Source organism: Entelurus aequoreus, linkage group LG02, assembly GCF_033978785.1.
Source record: "Entelurus aequoreus isolate RoL-2023_Sb linkage group LG02, RoL_Eaeq_v1.1, whole genome shotgun sequence".
NCBI classification, from domain to species: domain Eukaryota; kingdom Metazoa; phylum Chordata; class Actinopteri; order Syngnathiformes; family Syngnathidae; genus Entelurus; species Entelurus aequoreus.
Window position 1 is genome coordinate 74,404,037 of NC_084732.1, and position 22,030 is coordinate 74,426,066.

Below are 22,030 nucleotides of genomic sequence, written 5' to 3' on the forward strand. Positions count from 1 at the left end.
TCGCCAGGCTGGAAAGCATTAACCGTGTAGTTACATGTCCATGGTTTAATAGTATTGTTGATTTTCTGTCTATCCTTCCAGTCAGGGGTTTATTTCTTTTGTTTCTATCTGCAGTTAAGCCCGATGCTATCACGTTAGCTCTGTAGCTAAAGTGTTTCGCCGATGTATTGTCGTGGAGATAAAAGTCACTGTGAACGTCCATTTCGCGTTCTCGACTCTCATTTTCAAGAGGATATAGTATCCGAGGTGGTTTGAAATACAAATCCGTGATCCACAATAGAAAAAGGAGAAAGTGTGGAATCCAATGAGCCCTTGTACCTAAGTTACGGTCAGAGCGAAAAAAGATACGTCCTGCACTACACTCTAGTCCTTCACTCTCACGTTCCTCATCCACGAATCTTTCATCCTCGCTCAAATTAATGGGGTAATCGTCGCTTTCTCTGTCCGAATCTCTCACGCTGCTGGTGTAAACAATGGAAAAATGTGAGGAGCCCTTCAACCTGCGACGTCACGCTACTTCCGGTACAGGCAAGTCTTTTTTTATCAGCGACCAAAAGTTGCAAACTTTATCGTCGATGTTCTCTACTAAATCCTTTCAGCAAAAATATGGCAATATCGCAAAATGATCAAGTATGACACATAGAATGGATCTGCTATCCCCGTTTAAATAAAAAAAATTAATTTCAGTAGGCCTTTAATGAGTGTTTAGAGATTAATTATGCCATTGTACACCAGTGTTGTAAATGCCATTTTACACGTTAATATAATTTTGCTGTAGCTTCTTTTTTATGTGTTTTTAACACTTCACATCAACATGGTACGCATTGGATATCAAAGAGATAATTACCAGGCCGATATGAGTTATCATGAGGTCATACCTATAAGTCAGATTTTAAAAGAATAACTCTAATACAGAGAAAAGAAATGCTCCATTGAGGCGAGATTACCCATACTGTGTTGAAGGTGGTTTACGACGTGTCATGCTGTGAATGGCTCGTCGTAAACTTCCCCCTGAGCTCACTGTAAACAAACATAGGTTCGATCCTGTGGGACTGAATTCAGTGTTTCAGAGGAAGACATTGTGTGTGCTATTTGCACAAAAAGTTCTGCAGACAGTATGCCAGGAAGGAAAAATATCGAGGTTCAATACATCATACCTTAACAGGCACCTGAAACACCTGCATTGCTACGACAGTGTTTTGAAAGTCTACAAAGAAAGAAGTTGCCGCAAAGAAAGATGTGCACAAACTACAATTATACTTAAATTTAAAAAGTAAAATATATAAATAACTTATTTGTAGTATCAGTCTGAGAAGCATGAAGTTATCTGTATCGGAATGAAAGAAAGTATTGTGCATACATATTTTTTATTAAATGTTACAAATCCAGTGTTTTGCACTAAAGAGAGTAATGTGCCCAAATCATAAGATAAGATAAGATAATATCAATCATAAATTGTGTGTGAATGTGTGAAGTGGTTATAAAGATAAAACTGCAGGTACGTGGCGTGTAACTGCCTGTTCTGCAGTGCAAGACATTGTTTAAAACAAACGCTTTTCCCCATGAAAGTTCAAGTGTGCTAAACAAAACACTGATGGCTGCATCTGCTGCCTTGCTTAATGGTGGTTGGAGTGATAAACTGGAAAGTGCAACCGGAAAGCATTTACAGCGCTTCACTTTTTCCACCTTTTATTATATTGCAGCCAAATTCCAAAATGGAATACATCCATTTGTGTCCTCAAAATTCTAAACACAATTTTATAATTTTATTAAAAACAAAAAAGCCAGATTGTAGCTGAGATAGGCTCCAGCATCCCTGTGACAAGCGGTAGAAAATGGATGGATGGAAAAAAAGTAAAAATTCACATTTACATCAGTATTCACAGACTTTGCTCAATACTTTGTTGAAGCACCTTTGGCAACAATTACAACCTCAAGTCTTTTGGAATACGATCTCACAAGCTTGGCACACACATCTTTGGGCAGTTTCGCCCATTCCTCTTTGCCAATTGCTCTTTGCAGCATCTTTCGAATTCTGTCAGATTGGATTGGAAGCGTTGGTTTTCATCCAGTATGTCTCTCTGTACATTGCTGCATTCATCTTAGTCTAGTCAGGGAGGTGACTAAGAACCCGTTGGTCTCTCTGTCAGAGATACAGCATTCCTCTGTGGAGAGAGGAGAACCTTCCAGAAGGACAACAATCTCAGCAGCAAACCACCAATCAGGCTGGTATGGTATAGTGGCCAGACGGAAACGATTCCTGGTCTGAGGAGACCAAGATTGAACTCTTTAGCGTGAATACCAGGCATCATGTTTGGAAGAAACCACACACCGTTCTTTATCAGGCCAATACCATCCCTACAGTGAAGCATAGTGGTGGCAGCATCATGCTGTGGGGGATGTTTTTCAGCAGCAGGAACTGCGAGACTAGTCAGGGTAGAGGGAAAGATGAATGCAACACTTCTCATCCAACCTGATGGAGCTGTAAAGAGGTGCTGCAAAGAGGAATGGGCGAAACTGCCCAAATATATGTGTGCCAAGCTTTTGGCCTTGTATTCAAAAAGACTTGAGGCTGTTATTGTTGCCAAAGGTGCATCAACAAGGTATTGCGCAAAGGCTGTGAATACTTAGTACTTGGGATTTTTTTGTTTTGTTTTCCATTCTGAATACATTTGCAGTCAAAAAAACAAACATGTTTCACATTGTCATTATGGGATATTATTGTCTATAGAATTTTGAGGACAAAAATTAATTTATTCCAAAAAGTTAAGCGCTGTGAAACATTTCCGGATGCACTGTAATTTAATAGTGTTTCTACATTTTTTGGCCTTGTGGTTAGAGTGTTCGGCCTGAGATCGGAAGGTCGTGAGTTCAAACCCCGGCCGAGTCATACCAAAGACTATAAAAATGGGACCCATTACCTCCCTGCTTGGCACTCAGCATCAAGGGTTGGAATTGGGGGTTAAATCACCAAAATGATTCCCGAGCGCGGCCACCGCTGCTGCTCACTGCTCCCCTCACCTCCCAGGGGGTGGAACAAAGGGATGGGTCAAATGCAGAGAGTAATTTCACCACACCTAGTGTGTGTGTGACTATCAGTGGTACTTTAACTTTTAACTTTTGGTCTGTGGTCCATATCGGGTCATTTTTTGTGATTATTGTAAACAATTATGCACTCGGATAGGCTGGTAATAGTTTCAAAATGATTTATTTTGTAAATGCATTCAGTAAATTACAAGTATGTATAAATAAAATACTTTAATCATCAGTTACGTTTGACTTGTGCATGAAATTCCTTACGTATACTTAGTATAAATACATATGCGTAGCATTTCACAAACAACATGGGTAAATGTGTTTTCCCCACAGAGCTCAAGCTCTCATGTTCATGTTGCAAACCTGTCCAAAGATGTACTGCAATATATTTGTTCAGCTAGGCACTAGAAACAAGTTAGAAGCAGCCAGGGAAACTATTGCAAAGCGATGATGAACATTATTTACTTCTTTGTTTCGCTAAGTATGAATGCCAGCATAGCAGCCTAATCCAGCAGTGATGTGTGTAGAACTGTTGTTGAAGAGGTGATTCTTTGAGACCTGTGACAGCAGTGGTGGAAAAATACAGTTATGACAGAAACATGCATTCATTATTCAGCACACATCGTGAGGTTTGTGTCTAACTGGAATGTTAGATGGTTTGCAGGGCTCCAGAGAAGGCTTGACTGTTGGCAGTCTGCCCTGCATTTAAGTAACTGCGTAATTCTTATATATGCCAAAGCTGCATGTTTCAAATGTCAAGGAGTAATGGCTGAAACGACAAGCTGTTCTTTCGGATGAAGAAAAACATACAAATGTAATTTGTTTGGCTTGTACCAGAATGTGTAGTTTTTCCGTCATCCAGGTCATGCTTTTGTCGATGGATGTTGGTAGGTTTGAAATCCATCGGTCTGTTGTGTTCAGAAAAGAACCTTCTGAGTTTCTGCTGATTTTGTACCAGTAAAACCCCTGGCAAACATTTTAGAATCACTAGACTTGGAGGATGTTCATTCAATTGTTTAATTTTGTGGGGAAAAAAAGCAGTACAGTCATTTCAAATGGCAACTTTCTTGCTTTAAAGAAACACTAAAATAAATCAGTAAAATAAATTGTGCTAGTCAGTAATAGTTGAATTTTTAAAACAAAGTAAAAAAAAATATGGAATCACTCAATTTTGAAGGAAAATATGTAATCGCACCTGCATCAGATTAACATTAGCCTGCAGTTAAAAAGTAGTGGTTAGAGAGCTGTTGCATTAGGTGGATTTACATGAATCATGGCTCCAACACAAGAGATGTAAATTAAAACAAAGGAGAGGATTATCAAGCTTCTTCAAGAAGGTAAATCATAATGCAAAGTTGCAAAAGATGTTGATTGTTCACAGTCAGCTGTGTCTAAAATCTAGACCAGGTACCAACATGGGAAGGTCGTAAAAGGCAAACCAGGGAAAACATAAAAGCGTCAAGACAGAAAACTTAAAGCAATTTGGTCTTGAAAGCAGAAAAAGCACAGCTAAACAATTAAAGAACAAATGAAAATACAAATAAAATGAATGAATAGATAAAGAAAATAATGAATAAAAAAGGAAACTGTTACTGACTACCACAATTTATTTTTCTTAATTTCCTTTAGTGCAGTGATTCTCAAACTGTGGTATGAGGACTCTTATCTTGTCAGTGGTACACCAAAGAATCACCTTAATAGATATTCAAACACATTGTTACTGTTCAAACTGTGTGTATTGTTACAGAGGCCAGAAAGATTAAGTATACTGGTTCAATAACACCTCTGCCTTGCTTTTAATAAATATTTAGCCCCATACCCTACTGTATTTTAATGTTGGTCATTATGGTGGTGTTTGGAGAGGTTTTCTAAAGTTGTACTTGTTGGAAAACATTTGGTAAACCACTGACTAAGTGTTAAAATTTACAAGTTGCCATTTGAAATGACTATAGTTTTGTGTCATGTCTATGTTCTGCTTTTTTTTCCTACAAAATTAAATAACTGAATAAACATCCTCTAAGACTGGTGGTTGCATCATTTTCGCCAGGGGTTGTAGTACCAGTCCAAATATTACACACACTGTCTCCTGCTCATCAACATTTTTCAACTGTCAAATAAGTTGAATTGCAAAAAATAAAAAATAAGCTATTTTCTTTAGTTTCGGTGGCATTAAACCTGATAAGTATTTTCAATCTAATCTCGTGTGGTTATTGCAGGCTATAAAAAGTTAATTAGTCTGCTGTTGGCAGGTTATAGTTACAGACAAGTGCAACAGTAACAGCTTGAACAGAAAAATAATAGTTCCATCTTGTAGCTCTGTTTCCCATCTGTCCTGAACAATGTTGGCACACTTGTCTTGTTCCTTTTACGTACATCAGGGGGAAGGTGAATTGTTCCCAAACAGGAGACTTTAATGATTGAAGAGGGTGGCCCTGGCTTCTCCCTGGCACTATTGCAATGCATGACTCCTGCTCGCCAAAGGCTGGGCTAGAATGTATTTGGCTGAGTAGTCGCCTGACACAAAGCTATTTCTTTCTTTCTTGTCCCTCACTTTGAATGTGTACCCTGTGGGAAATTGGTGCGCCTTTAGGCCTAAATGAAAAATACATGAACTGTTCTGTTCTTACTACCACTGACACTTTTGAAGAAATCTTGTACTCTAACTAATAGGGAGGGGCGATAATTCAGGGGCTACAATTCAATTATAAATCGATTATTTATGCGTCTTTTATTTTACAGTATATTGCTATGATTATTTTATTATTATAAATATATAACATTTTTAATAATATGTATATAAGGCTGCTCATTTGGCTGTTGACGTATGAGGTAACATATTGCGTCAATTCCTGTTGTCGGATGTGATCGTGCACAGCTTAAGATACATGTATAGAAGACGTGATATGTGGGCACTGAAGCAACTAGCTAAGCAGCAGAGGTGATTTAAACTGCAAGGGAAGTTCAATTTCCCCATATATGTCAAAAAGTACCGTATTTTCCGGACTATAAGGCACACTTAAAATCCTCTTTTTTCCTCAAAACTCGACCGTGCGCCTTATAACCCGGTGCGCCTAATGTAAGGAATAAGTTTGGTTGAGCTTACCCACCTCGAAGCTATTTTATTTGGTACATGGTGTAATGATAAGTGTGACCAGTAGATGGCAGTCAAACATAAGAGATAAGTGTAGGCTGCACTATGATGGCAATATGTCTCAAGTAAACAACACCAACATTTTAAATGTTCCATTGAAATACACACGGCGCTCAAAAATCTATCAAAATGTTTTAGTACGACTTTGGTAAGCTATGAAGCCGCACCGCTTGATGGATTGTCAGCGTATTAAGCATACGAGTATTATTATGGTGTGTGTGTAAGGTAAGACATATTATCTGTAGTTTTGTTTCGCAATATTATGCAAAATCAACTTTTCTTACCTTCTGGTACCTGCTGATCTGTATTTGGGATCTGTATAAGTCCTGAAAATTTTTTATGTGACATTCATCCTCCGCTGTTGCCATTTCTTATATAAAGTAGTGTTCTTACTTATATCTGTCAGTAAACTCGCCATGAAAGCACTAAAACATACCGGTGTAGTGAGTTTATATTATTCACCCAAGGAACTTTAGTTATTAGAGTTCCGGTCGGACCCTTTTTTTACGGGACACATTTCCTGTGTTGTTGTTTCTGGATGAGCAGAAGCTGCTCCGTTATTGATTTAAGTAAAGTCTGAATGTCATTACAACAGTTAGCGCCATCTTTTGACACTTCTTCCACTCCCGTCCTTGCACGCTACACCGCTACAACAAAGATGATGGAGAAAATACGCTGCAGAAGGTGAGCCACGTAAATAAGACCGCCCACAAAACAACACATCCGGAAGCGACTGTCAGAAAGCGGCTTGAAGATTATCTGTAAAACATAATCTATGCAACATTTTGACCAAAGAACCACCATTACATGTTATGTAGACCACAAGGAAGTGTTTTACATTTAGAAGAAAAAAAAAAAGACTCCTTTAATGCGCCCTATAAGGAATCAATAAAGTACTATCCATCTATCTAATCCGGTGCGCCTAATATATGTAAGAATATAAAAAAATAGACCATTCATCGGCAGTGCGCGTTATAATGCGGTGCGCCCTATGGTCTGGAAAATACGGTACTTTAAATGTCATTGACTAAACATGCACTAGATCAGATTTTAACCTTATGGCACATAGCCGTGTACAGAGTATGGCAAATTAGCAGTTAGTATCCCCGACGAGCAGCGAGCGCACAGATCATTTTCTTGAAAAGGAACAGAGGGTAGAATTTACAGTTTGTACACTGTAAACAAACTGACACATTTTATGGTGCAGCCCCAAAATGTCCCCATTCATAAACCAGTAGCTTCCACTGCTAAGCAGTGTATGGCTGCAAGGAGTAGAAGCACAGAAGTATTCTGTGCTTCTACTCCTTGCAAGTTTAATGTCAGATGGCTTTAAAAAGTCCACTCCAGTGATGTTGAATCTTTTAAGTCTTGTGAAAAGTATTTTCTTTTTTAAATATGTATGGATCCACTTGCATCACATTTAGCTATTTTTTTTATGATATCTGGCTTGTATTTTCGCCATTAAACCATGAAAATACGGCGACATCTGCCCTGCAAAAGGTAAAAAGCAGCAGCCATATTAGATGTTTGCCTTCCATATGAACATTTGAAGTAATGGGGATGTCTTCTCGCTTACGTGGTTGTCACTATTTGTCTGTGTTGTTGTAGAAGCGCTACAATACGTAACTACAACAATTATTCAGCGTTAGCTCTTTTTTTTTCAAGTGGAACTCATGAGTAATTATATAGCGCTGCTCTGTTGAGTTGTTTACTGTTGAGGTGCATATCACACTGACTGTACCTCACGCTGTGATTTTTTTTATCCAAACAAGTTTATATTTCCACCTTCAGCAGTAACACCAAGCTGACACACTTTCCTCTGCTCGCTCCTTTTTAAGACTCATAATGTGTGAGCTCCAAAGAACATATAGTGCCTCTGGCTATAGTGTCAATACCAACATATCATATTTTATTACGGGGTCAAGAACTATGCCAGTATTGTTTTGGATGGTATGTGACGATTTGATACGAGCAGGCCCACGCTGGTCTGTTTTGTAACCCACCCAAGTGCGATTAAAAGCATTGTGCAATTTCTACACCACTATTTTTTTGTCACATGTGAGCAAAACACTCCCATTTAATGGACCACAATGGAAACAAGCCTTTTGGCTTTTTGTGCCATCCATTTGCCTTTTTAAAGCATTACATGGATTAAATTCTTTAAGATGTCAATAAACTTCCTAATCAATCAATCAATCAAACTGTCTGTCAAGCCCGAGATTGGTTTGTGTTGTCAATGTTGAAATGGGTCATTGTCCAAACTAGCCTGCCTCCACAATAGGTGTGCTAATTTTTTTTTCTTACTTCGATTCTAATGCATAATTTTCCAAAATTGGTTTAAAAAATATATATACATACATATATATATATTTTCAAAATCGATTTTTGGATTTAAAGGCCTACTGAAACCCACTACTACCGACCACGCAGTCTGATAGTTTATACATCAATGATGAAATCTTAACATTGCAACACATGCCAATACGGCCGGGTTAACTTATAAAGTGCAATTTTAAATTTCCCGCTAAACTTCCGGTTGAAAACGTCTATGTATGATGACGTATGCGCGTGACGTCAATCGTTGAAACGGAAGTATTCGGACGCCATTGAATCCAATACAAAAAGCTCTGTTTTCATCTCAAAATTCCACAGTATTCTGGACATCTGTGTTGGTGAATCTTTTGCAATTTGTTTAATGAACAATGAAGACTGCAAAGAAGAAAGTTGTAGGTGGGATCGGTGTATTAGCGGCTGGCTCCAGCAACACAAGCAGGAGGACTTTGACTTGGATAGCAGACACGCTATCCGACGCTAGCCGCCGACCGCACGGATGATCGGGTGAAGTCCTTCGTCGCACCGTCGATCGCTGGAACGCAGGTGAGCACGGGTGTTGATGAGCAGATGAGGGCTGGCTGGCGTAGGTGGATAGCTAATGTTTTTATCATAGCTCTGTGAGGTCCTGTTGCTAAGTTAGCTTCAATGGCGTCATTAGCAACAGCATTGTTAAGCTTTGCCAGGCTGGAAAGCATTAACCATGTATTTACAGGTCCATGGTTTAATAGTATTGTTGATTTTATGTCTATCCTTCCAGTCAGGGGCTTATTTCTTTTATTTCTATCTGCAGTTAAGCCCGATGCTATCACGTTAGCTCCGTAGCTAAAGTGTTTCGCCGATGTATTGTCGTGGAGATAAAAGTCACTGTGAATGTCCATTTCGCGCTCTCGACTCTCATTTTCAAGAGGATATAGTATCCAAGGTGGTTGAAAATACAAATCCGTGATCCACAATAGAAAAAGGAGAGAGTGTGGAATCCAATGAACCAGCTTGTACTTAAGTTACGGTCAGAGCGAAAAAAGATGCGTCCTGCACTGCACTCTAGTCCTTCACTCTCACGTTCCTCATCCACGAATCTTTCATCCTGGCTCAAATTAATGGAGTAATCATCGCTTTCTCGGTCCGAATCACTCTTGCTGCATTGTAAACAATGCGGAAATGTGAGGAGCCTTTCAACCTGCGACGTCACGCTACTTCCGGTACAAGCAAGGCTTTTTTTATCAGCGACCAAAAGTTGCGAACTTTATCGTCAATGTTCTCTACTAAATCCTTTCAGCAAAAATATGGCAATATCGGGAAATGATCAAGTATGACACATAGAATGGATCTGCTATCCCCGTTTAAATAAAAAAAAATCATTTCAGTAGGCCTTTAAAACTTTCATTGATAAAGTTTTTATTATTATTATTGATATTGTTGCTTTTCTAAACCTTAGTTTTTTTCTTTTGTAGTACAGTATGTACATTTCTTTCCTAAGTATTGTTGGAGTTGTGATTGCTCTATTTTCTTTTATTAGATTGATTACTATTCTGTAGGGGTGTAACGGTACACAAAAATTTTGGTTCGGTACGTACCTCGGTTTAGAGGTCACGGTTCGGTTCATTTTTGGTACAGTAAGAAAACAACAAAATATAAATTTTTTGGTTATTTATTTACCAAATTTGCAAAATCTTCCACCAAAAAATTTTTTCTTGGAATATTTCATGTGAAGTAATCGGAACCTTGGATAGGTCAATAATTCATAATAACATTGATTTGATTCAATATTATGTTTTGAGCAATGACAGTTTAAAAGAAAAACAAAAAGCTTTGTTTTATTAGTCAACATTACAACTTTTTCTAAATTACATTTAACCTTTAAGCTCTTTTATTTCACTTTTGTTATGTTTTTGTTTATTTTAACAGTATTTTTAGAATGTGCCGTGGGCCTTTAAAACATTAGCTGTGGGCTGCAAATGGCCTCCGGGGCACACTTTTGACACCCCTGCTATAGATAATAAGAAATTAAATCTGATCAAATCTATGGATATCATAACTCTCTCGCTCTCTCTGTCTCTGCCCCTCCCTCACGAATGCTGCTGCACGCACAATTTGTTTTGTTTTTAACCCCTTCTAAACCCTGAACCTACATTGAAAATACACGCAACCTTAACTCAAAATGCCGGACATTTGAGGCATTTAAGAAACTCCGCTCGGACAGCCCCCGCAAAAGAGGACATGTTCGGTGAAAAGAGGACATATGGTCAGTCGCTGCGAGCATGTCGTGTGTTGTGCCTCTGGGTGCATTGTTTACACAACGTGCGATACGTTACTTAATATGTCCATGTGGAAACTCGTTCGGTACACCTCCGAACCGAACCGAAACCCCCGTACCGAAACGGTTCAGTACAAATACACGTACCGTTACACCCCTACTATTCTGTGATTTTTGTAAATAAAACTTTTTTTTAAATATTTTTTAAAAGACACATTTTTGGACCCAACACTGCGCATTTAAGTCATTTGTCATCAGCCAATAGGAGCTTTTGTAACCTGTAACCTGTTTTATAATTTATATACCAAATAATATATTACAAAAATTGTGTAGAATTGGAATTGAATCGTGAGGTGCCCAAAGATTTCCATATTTACTGCCGACTTCAGTTTTGACTTCACTCTCCAAAGCAATAATATTCCTGTGTTGAGGTGGCATCCTCCTCCCCCTGCAAACATTAAAAAAAAAAAAATCTATCGTCGCCCTTGAGTTTTAAATTTTTAGCGCCTACCTTTTGTGAATGCCTGCTCCTCAGATTTCGGATCAACATTTGCACTAAAAGTAAGTGCTGTGACGCGGTGTTAGTTTCAGCTCCCAAGTAAATGCAAAGCGGACATTAAACCATTTGGAGTAAAGACACGGCTTTGGCCTCTTTTGAAGGCTAACAAGCTGAAAATTCTTATCCCAGTAGCCAGAGTGCGTGTAAGTGCTACTGACACTAATGAATAGGAGTTTATACACTGAAAATAATTTGTATTAAATGTGCCCATATTTTTGTTAGAAACATGTGCCTTCAATAGAATTACTTGGTGTTATGGACTGGAGGACACCATGTTAAGTCTTTACCTAATCCCATTTCAAAGAATCAGGCGGTCCAAAGGAAAGCCATCGAGAGACCTTTGGTCACACTTAGTCAAAGTCTTGACTGATTCCATGCAAATAAAGTACTTCCCGACACTGTAATCTGTCTTTTAGACAGTTTTGTCCTCATTATTTGTAAAAAATAAATAAATACAAATTCAAATGTGCAACGTTGACGCACTTAACACTGTATATTTAAAACTTATTGACTCATTTTTGGTTTTGGAGTATACATTTGTCTCCCTGTTGGTGTTAACATGAGCGGCCCCCACAGCTTTGTCATTTTCTTTTGTGAATTTGAAAGGGAGCTGCACTTTTTTTGGCATTGTGCCTATCGTTCACATTTAATAAGAAAGACATGACGACGGATGTATTTTTTTAATGCATTCTAACAGCGGAGCCAATGGGAGGTCCTCTATTACGCCCATAAAACCCAATAAATAATCACACAAGAAGCGCCAACAATACTCTATTTACATTATGTGACTTGAATATTAACCAAGTATTAGTGATATTGTTATTACAAGCGCTAACACAGACAAACTATTTATCACAAGCTTGCATGCCAATGTCGACATGATCAACTGATCATCTGTTTCCTTGCTCATCAAACTTTATTGTAGTTCATAAATCATGCCTCTCACTTGGACAGTAGAAGGACGAGGACGCATTTCGACATGTTGGTACACTTTGACAGCCAGTTTAGCCCCGAAAATGGCGAGAACGACAAAAAAACGCTTGGTTCCACCCCCCTTTTCTAAATGGGAATATATGAACCTTCTAGTAGTTGGCATCTTAATGACAGCAGACATTGTACAGTAAGTGATGTTTTATTATGTTTGTTGGCTCTCGTGAAGTCTACAGTGAGTAATAATCAGTGATGTAGTTCAATAAAAAAGCAAACATTATAAATAAATAAATGATAAATGGGTTATACTTACTTACGCTTTTCTACCTTCAAGGTACTCAAAGCGCTTTGACAGTATTTCCACATTCACCCATTCACACACACATTCACACACACATTCACACACTGATGGCGGGAGCTGCCATGCAAGGCGCTAACCAGAAGCCATCAGGAGCAAGGTTGAAGTGTCTTGCCCAAGGACACAACGGACGTGACTAGGATGGTAGAAGGTGGGGATTGAACCCCAGTAGCCAGCAACCCTCCGATTGCTGGCACGGCCATTTGTAATGCGTTTTGTAAAATAATGAGCCGCATATGCTTACAATTATCATGGATGTAAATATTAAATGTTATTATAAATGTGCCCATTAGTATATATATATATATATATATATATATATATATATATATATATATATATATATATATATATATATATATATATATATATGTATATGTATATGTATGTATGTATGTATGTATGTATGTATGTATGTATGTATGTATGTATGTATGTATGTATGTATAATATATATATATATATATATATATATATATATGTATGTATGTATGTATGTATAATATATATATATGTATGTATGTATGTATATATATATGTATGTATGTATGTGTATATAATGTATGTATGTATATATATATATATATATATATATATATATATATATATATATATATATATATATATATATATATATATATATATATATATATATATACTTACACCCACATCATGTATATGAAAACCTATTTGTGATGAAGGGCTATATAAAAGGGACAAGTGGTAGAAAATGGATGTATGTATGGGCTATATAAATAAACATTGATTGATAATGGAGGTGTTTGGATTTTTAAAAAGGCTTTTATGGGCAGAATACAGCGGCTCCCATTGGCTCCATTGTAAACAAACTTTTGATCGCATTTATTTACTTTAGGTAATGCATTAAAAAAATACATCTGTCGTCATGTCTTTCATAATAATTTCATTCCAAAAAACTGTTCAGTTCCCATTTAATGCTGTTGACAGATGCACCATCAGTTCACCACAGAGGCTGGCGCATGTGCAGAAAACCCATTTACATCTTATCAGTCAATGTGCGTACATGGAAGTGCAATTGGGTTTCCATTTGAGTAGTGTGTGTGTTAATCCAGCTTTAAAGAGTTCAACACAGTCAAAGTGTTGCATGCATTTAAAAAGCTGCTTTTAATCGATCAACGCTCCCTAGTGTGTGAATGTTGTCTGTCTGTCCGTGTTGGCCCTGTGATGAGGTGGCACTTGTCCACTTCCGCTCGAATGAAGCTGGTATAGGCTCCAGAACCCCCGCGACCCCGAAAGGGACAAGCGGTAGAAAATGAATGGATGGATGGATATCGCAAGTCAGGTTTTCTTTCAACCCACAAACTGTTTTCTGCAGAGTCACAGGAAAAAAACAAATCCCTTAATGATCCACCAATATGTACATGGGACGGCGTGGCGCTGTTGGGACAGTGGACGTGCCAGCAACCTGAGGGTTCCTGGTTTGATCCCCAGCTTCTACCAACCTAGTGACGTCCGTTGTGTCCTTGAGCAAGACACTTAACCCTTGCTCCTTGAGTACCTTGAAGGTAGAAAAGCACTATACAGGTATATAACCCTTTTACCATTTATAAATTATCAAGAAACAATTGATAGTTAATAACATTGTAAACCTTTTTTTTTTTTTTTTTTACAGTAAAACGTTAGATTAAGATTCAACATTTAAGCAGTAGCCGTAAAACAAAGTTTAAGTAACAAAAACAAAACAAAAATTGCGATAATTCGCGCTTTGACGGTTGTATGACAAGGCAGCACGGTGGAAAAAGGGGTTCGTGCGTGTGCCTCACAATACGAAGGTCCTGGGTTTGATCCCGGGCCTCTGGGTCTTTCAGTGTGGAGTTTGTATGTTCTCCCTGTGACTGCGGGTTCCCTCCGGGTACTCTGGCTTCCTCCCACCTCCATAGACATGCACCTGGGGATAGGTTGACTGGCAACACTAAATTGACCTTAGTGTGTGAATGTTGTCTGTCTATCTGTGTTGGCCCTGTGATGAGGTGGCGACTTGTCCAGGGTGTGCCCTGCCTTCCGCCCGAGTGTAGCTGGGATAGGCTCCGGCACCCAGGGACCCGCGGTAGGAAATGGATGGATGGTTGTATGTCTCCCTTTTCTTCTGAATCACTTCATATTCCATAAAAAGTACAGTATTAAATCATTCATACAAAATACCCATACTGCTACCGGTTTATACAAATATTATTCAACCCCCATTTTCAAGTTGTATAAACTTGATTGGATCATTGCTTATTCCAACAACAACATGATTTACTGTAGATTGCTTTTAAACTGCAGGTTTAACAATCTCAAAGTATCTTAATATAAATACAAGTGCAAGTTCATCAATTTACAAGTATCTTAACAAAAATATGTTGTTGAACAATTTTATGTGCAACTACCTATCCGCATTTTCATACAGTTGTAACATCTGTACTGGTGTAATTTAATGGAAATAATTCAGTGAGAATGTTGTTTGCCCAAAAATGCATGTGGAGGGGCTAGGAGGATCCTCATGTAAAATGGCATTTGTTGTTTCCTTCACCCATTTATAGGGTAGTTTACTCAACTGTAAATTGATTGGCTTGGCTGTAGCAAGAGTGTGTTCATAATGTCTGTCACTCGTGTACTTGCATGATCATGTGGAGAACTGTCAGCTTGCAGGATTACTTGTCTCATCGCCACATTATGCATCAGAAAAGGATACGCAGTGATTAGGATGTCATTAGGCCTGGCTCTGTCACTCTGCACACATTCATTTAACATTAGTTGTTAACTCCACACTCGGCAAGCCACCAAATATGTAGCCTGTGTGATTTGTACTGCTGCTTTTGCTTGTTCGGTTGTTAATTGAGACTGCATTACCATTAGTATTTCTTTGTCATGGAAGACATTTAGGTTTTGTACCGTGTATGTTAAATATAATCTAATGTCATCTTGATTGCCAAAACAAAACCATGGAGGACGGATTATCCCATGTGGAAGCTTTATATTTGTTTCCAGTAAATAGTTTTACACTAGTAAGAAAACGAGACAAAGACACAAGTTGCCATCTCCAGTGGTGCTTGCAGAGCTCATTAAACAGCTATAAAAGTGGAAATCTCTCACAATTTTTCTGCCCACCCAAATTATTTTTTTTACAATTTAATTTAATAATTGAGAATGAGAAGATTATATCTTACCATTAAGAATTTGCCAAAGGACAAACATTTCCGTAGGGCACATATGGTCGTCCCTAGTTTGTCGCAATTGATTTGTGATTATTATTTATAAACTGAGTTAGAGCACAAAAAACTATTTACAACCCTCTAAATATGTTGTTTTGTTTTTTTTATATTGTTAGCACCTTCTAAACAGGAAATAACACCCACATAGTCACCTTTACACTTGTTTTCACCCAATATAGGGCCTTGAGTCTGCTCTATTGTAGATGTCAGAACTATACTTAGGTAGTTGATAGCCTGGAGGATCCTCCGATCGTCGCCCAGACACTAAAACACTGCCACTGTGTGACAATTATTTTGTGACATCTTGAGTGGGAGCGCAACGAATAGTAGACATTGTCGTTAAATGTAGATGATAAAATTTTGTCGCCGATAATTATATTTGAAGACAAAAGTCGTGACGTCATCGATGGTGTTTTTCAGGGCAGAAGTGGGTCTGAGCCACCACTTGCAAAAACATCACCAGTGAAAACATTTAAAGCGTGAGAAGATTTCCTCTTAATTGTTGTCAACGACAAAAATACTTTACTCATTTTGCAAAGTGGACCTTGCTTTATTTGGCAGTGCATCTGTAATTCTTGAGCATTTAAAGCGGAGGCATGTTGTCGTAGGGCTAGGTGATATACCGAGTTTGTAAGATACAGTATATCGATATATTTTTAAACAAGATATGAATTAAGAAAATATCTTAATATCGATATAATTCATTTCACGTGTTCGCACGTTTATTCACATGTTTACACGTTTATCCTCCTTCCAACATGTGCTTGCCCTCTTCCACCCACTGCACTGACCCACCACAACAACACACAAGTAAATATGGAGTCTGACTGTGCCACCATCGACATGTGTGCCAGTGACCAACTAGTAAGTAAAACGCCAACTTCTGCATACCTGCCAACAACTACACTTTTCCCGTAAAGAGTACGGTTTTTCATATTCCATTCCAGTTCACGGCTGCAGTGGTAAATACAACGGTTTTCCATTAAAAATAATTAACTTAAAATCGAAGCTACATAGCTTAACTACATTTCCCTGTAGCTTGGCAGTAGCTTCGCTACTTTTTAAAACAAGTGGCGATTTCCGTAGCTTAGCTATTTTTGGACCCATGTAGCGGTTAGCTAAGCTACATGCTACAAAAGAATAGAGCGGGAGAAAAGAAAGAGGGAACTGGACTAATGCAACTTCACGGGCAGGGGACAACATATATTGGAAAAATCAATGATTGGTTGGTTTACGTATAAGAAAATCCATGATTGGTTGGTTGTTTACAATGATGAGTCACGATTGGTTAAGATTATGGGGCGGTATAGCTCGGTTGGTAGAGTGGCCGTGCCAGCAACTTGAGGGTTGCAGGTTCGATCCCCGCTTCCGCCATCCTAGTCACTTCCGTTGTGTCCTTGGGCAAGACACTTTACCCACCTGCTCCCAGTGCCACCCACACTGGTTTGAATGTAACTTAGATATTGGGTTTCACTATGTAAAGCGCTTTGAGTCACTTGAGAAAAAGCGCTATATAAATGTAATTCACTTCACTTCACTTCACTTCACATTAGGGCAAAACATTAGGGACAGGCCAATCAGAGGTAAGATAGGACGGGTCATGGAACCAGGAAGGAAAATCACAACAGACATCCCAAATGACGACGAGAGAGTCGGAGAAGAGAAGAGGGAATATTCATTTGCCTGATGGCCGAGGGGAAAGTGCATACAACTTTGTGGCACGACAGTGACAGTGCAATTCACGTCCCCAGCACTAAAACAGTGTACACTGCAAGCTTCGGTATCAGTAGTGCCTTATGAGAAAAACAGCAGAAGGTGGGAACAGATAACCAGAGCGATCGCATATAACATTGCTAAAGATCTAGTCCCCATTTCCACCGCCGAACACGACGTTCGCCTCATCAAAAAGGATATGGACTCAACCCTCGGTAAGAGTGTTGGCTTGTACCTTGCGAGCTAACTAACAGGTGTGAGGAGAAGTTGTGTGAAAAATAACTTTTATAATTTTAGCTAAAGTCAGCCAGCTAAACTTTGTCTATATCAATTCGAGTACCGTATTTTTCGGAGTATAAGTCGCTCCGGAGTATAAGTCGCATCGGCCGAAAATGCATAATAAAGAAGGAAAAAAACATATATAAGTCGCATTTTTGGGGGAAATTTATTTGATAAAACCCAACACCAAGAATAGACATTTGAAAGGCAATTTAAAATAAATAAAGAATAGTGAACAACAGGCTGAATAAGTGTACGTTATATGACGCATAAATAACCAACTGAGAACGTGCCTGGTATGTTAATGTAACATATTATGGTAAGAGTCATTCAAATAACTATAGCATATAGAACATGCTATACGTTTACCAAACAATCTGTCACTCCTAATCGCTAAATCCCATGAAATCGTATACGTCTAGTCGCCTACGTGACTGAGCTAAATAATATTATTTGATATTTTACGGTAACATGTTAATGATTTCCCACATAAGTCGCTCCTGAGTATAAGTCACACCCCTGGCCAAATTATGAAAAAAACTGCGACTTATAGTCTGAAAAATACGGTACTTTTTAAAGCAGCGTCAATTTGCTATACAATAAAAAAAAGAAGGCACAATAACAAATGCGAATTGCGCGCACTTGAGCACAAACAGACACACACAGACGCAGACATGAGGCGCCAATGCGATGCTATCATAAGATTAAACATACAATCTAATAGATAGGTAACATGTTCAGAATCAATCAATTATACAATTCTATCCATCGAGTCTATTAGAGTGCTAAAACTGCCAGGAGTTAATCAATAATCATTATACCAGTGTGAACCTTTTTAAACATCATCACAAAACGCTTCTTTTTTTTATAGGTTTGGTGTATTGTTGTTTGTTTTTATTGCTGCTATTTTAACTGTTTTAAAAAAAATACATAATCAAGGTTAACTAATTTTTTCGCATGTTGCCTTTCCTTTCTTTTAAATGGACAACATTGACATTTTTGTAACAGCTGAATGAGCAGCATAGTTACAGTATAAATAAATATTTATGAATGAATTAGTCATCTTTGTTGTTCTTAAGTACAAGCCTATAATAACTTAAATTGCATTTAAAAGTCAATGGAAAATTAGAGCTAATAAATATGTGTGTACTTTATCCAACTAGTCGACTAAACGTTAGGATAGTCGTTGACGAGTCGACTATCAAAATAGTCGTTAGTTGCAGCCCTAATCCTGGGTAATTATTCTAAATTAGAACTTAGCTTCCATGTGCTGAATCCACAGGGGTGTGTTCTGCAAAAACTTGATCAACTTGACACTCGCAGCATTTTAGATAGCTTTGATGTTAACATTGCGTGTCTACATTGATCACTTCGGCCGGACAGCTGTCTCCGATAGCCTGAAGTGCCGCTCCGACTTCCAGTTGTTGACGTAATACATCGCACTGTTTCCTATTCGATGGCCTGGTCGATCACTGTCTTCTTTGGGGCTATGTCGTGTGCATTTTGTAGTGGCTTTATGAGGGTGAGTTCATAACACGCTAAATGGCTGACCGAATGATCGTGTGAGTGCATTTGGTTTAATGTGAACAATTTCATTGGTCCGCCGTGACCAGTTCGGCAGTTTCATTGGTCTGATGTGACGAGGCTAAATTGTTGGCGGCATGTGTATGTAGCTCGTGAATTGGGAAAGATCCATAAATAGCAGCAGCATTCTATAAAGCGCAGGTTTCAAAGCATGAGAAAAAAACTAGCTGCTTATGGTCCGGAAATTATGGTAGTTGAATCCAACATTGACCACACTCCCCCTGCCAAGTAAGACTTGTAGCATTCTTCATCAAACGCTCCAAACACTTAAACACTCCGGCTGGTGTCACCATGTCTGTTAAATCATCACTTGGCCTTTCCCTCCCCCCCACACACACACTTTTCTAGCCCCTGTGCTCCCTATGGGTTGCCTGATGACTCACTCCTCCCTCCCTGTCCTTCCTTTTCCATGCAGGCCGACTGTCTCTTCATTGCTGTCACGGTGTCAGAACAGGTGGATTTAATTCCTGACCCTCAACACCCAATTCCATTACCGCAACTTGCATTCCAAGTGATGGATTTAATGAGCGATCAGTCTGTTAGAGGACGTGTCGGCATGGTTCACACTTACTTGCCTGTGTGCAATAGAGGAAAACTGGGACAAGGCTCATTTGATCAAACCTGCATAACAAAACGTGCCCCTCCACAAAGGCACTCAGTGTGATTCCCTTGCACCTCCCTGCATTCCCCTTCTTCTAATCCGTTAAAGATAACAAAAGACTGTAGAATGGTATAGCACTAGTGCCTGCTTAACTCATTATTACTCTAAGACGTATTACTATGAGCGATTTCCTGTAAAAGAACAGTGATGTTCATGCACTGTTCACATCCTCGAGCTGTGGTATTTCTTCAATATACCATTTGCTCTCTCTGTGTTTACACAAAGGGTCAGCAGTCTCTCATGGGCTTCTCTTCTCACAAAACCCCCACTTTTCTCTTGCAGATGGAATCTCCTGTCTCAACACCAGTCCCTCCCCCCCTACATCTACTTGCCGCAGTAGGCAACAGTGAGATTTCCTCGCCATGTGAACAGATAATGGTGCGCACACGCTCAGTGGCAGTGAACACTTCCGACGTGGCCCTTTCTACGGACCCTGAGTGCTTAGGACCCTGTGAACCTGGCACCAGCGTAAATCTTGAAGGAATTGTCTGGCAGGAAACTGAAGATGGTAAGTGCAGTGATTTTAAATGTATCAACATTGTGCTATGACTTTGGAAAGCAACATGTTTCAATCACCAGTGTTCCTACAGCACACTTTTTGGGTCGAAAATGAAAAATGATTAGTTGATATCAGCAGAATGCAGCTGGGAACTACTGAAATCCAGAGACTTTTCATGTGCTGCTTAAAACACAGCCTACAACCCTAGCTTGCCTCTGTGTCAAACCAGCACACACAAAGATTTTCTAAATCTGAAGAGATTTTTTTTCGGCCACAGACCCCTCACATTGAAATAATGGTGGATTCCATTTGTAATGGAAAGTGGTAATTTCCGATTTCCAAGTCGGAAGTTTCAACTGGAACGGCCCTCGAGGTCGGATTTTTAACTCGGAAAGTCACCGCATTGTTACCCACCTAAGTCAGCTTAAAAAATGGCTGCTCTGAATGTAAACAATATAAGCTTCTGCAATATCCGTTTAGTCACACTTCTGGTAAGTTATTGTGCACTAAATCAGCCATGTACGATTTATTGTTGGACGTTTATAACATACTAAATTTTTTAATGTGATTTACACGTTCTACATCGGTAGCAATAGCATCTGTTTCCTCTTCATCCATCGTGTTTTGAAAGTTGCAGAGAAGTTGCATATTTTCCCAAAAGTTGTTTATATTCTGACAAAAAAACGTAAAAATAGCTTTCGTGGATGGGGCCAGCTTGATTTCTTGAAACGGGAATGCACATAATTTGGCTGTGACATTTTTCCCAGCTCTGATTTCAAACTTCCTCTGTAAACAAAATTGAACAGTTTTGATGGACAGCACAGCACACCACACACTGGACAATTCTTTTCCACCACCAATCTAGAATCATGTCCTCCCAGACCGAAATATTGTGTGGTTCCCCTAGAGGGGGGGGGGGGGTCCTCTCCAAGGTTTCTCATAGTCATTCACATTGACGTCCCACTGGGGTGAGTTTTCCTTGCCCGTATGTGGGCTCTGTACCGAGGATGTCGTTGTGGCTTGTACAGCCCTTTGAGACACTTGTGATTTAGGGCTATATAAATAAACGTTGATTGATTGATTGATTGATTAAACATTACCTAACAAAATAAAGAAGAACAAACATAGAAACCACCACAGCAACAACAGCAATGGAGAATAGGTTACACGAGATGAGGGAATGATGGTGGTTTTAGGACTATTTTTGACAGAAAAATCCTACATTTAAAAAAAGACAATAGAAAAAATAGATACTGAGACAGTGTGAACGCACATAATCTACTGCGCGAGATAGAGGTGAGGGGTTGTCAAATTAAGCTAATGGCTGGTGTTAACCTAGAAAAGACACATTGTGTGCATGGTTAATTGTGTTGAAGTCGTTAATTTGTATTATGATGAGACTCGATTTTCTCCACAGACATGAAGACTTTACTTCAACT

General features: G+C 38.9%; 1 protein-coding gene across 4 annotated transcripts in view; it reads left to right on the forward strand.

Annotated features, from left to right (window-relative positions):
- LOC133639079 (zinc finger protein 609-like) overlaps window positions 1-22,030 on the forward strand; it is a 172,337-nt gene that overhangs the window by 92,682 nt on the left and 57,625 nt on the right. For 3 of the 4 annotated variants that reach the window (XM_062032211.1, XM_062032228.1, XM_062032219.1), the window contains exon 3: window positions 20,375-20,600. In XM_062032211.1, the coding sequence (XP_061888195.1) occupies window positions 20,375-20,600 (226 nt within the window). Of the gene's footprint in view, window positions 1-17,750; window positions 17,784-19,846; window positions 19,886-20,374; window positions 20,601-22,030 lie in introns of those variants that run through there. The other variant, XM_062032236.1, reaches the window with a different exon arrangement.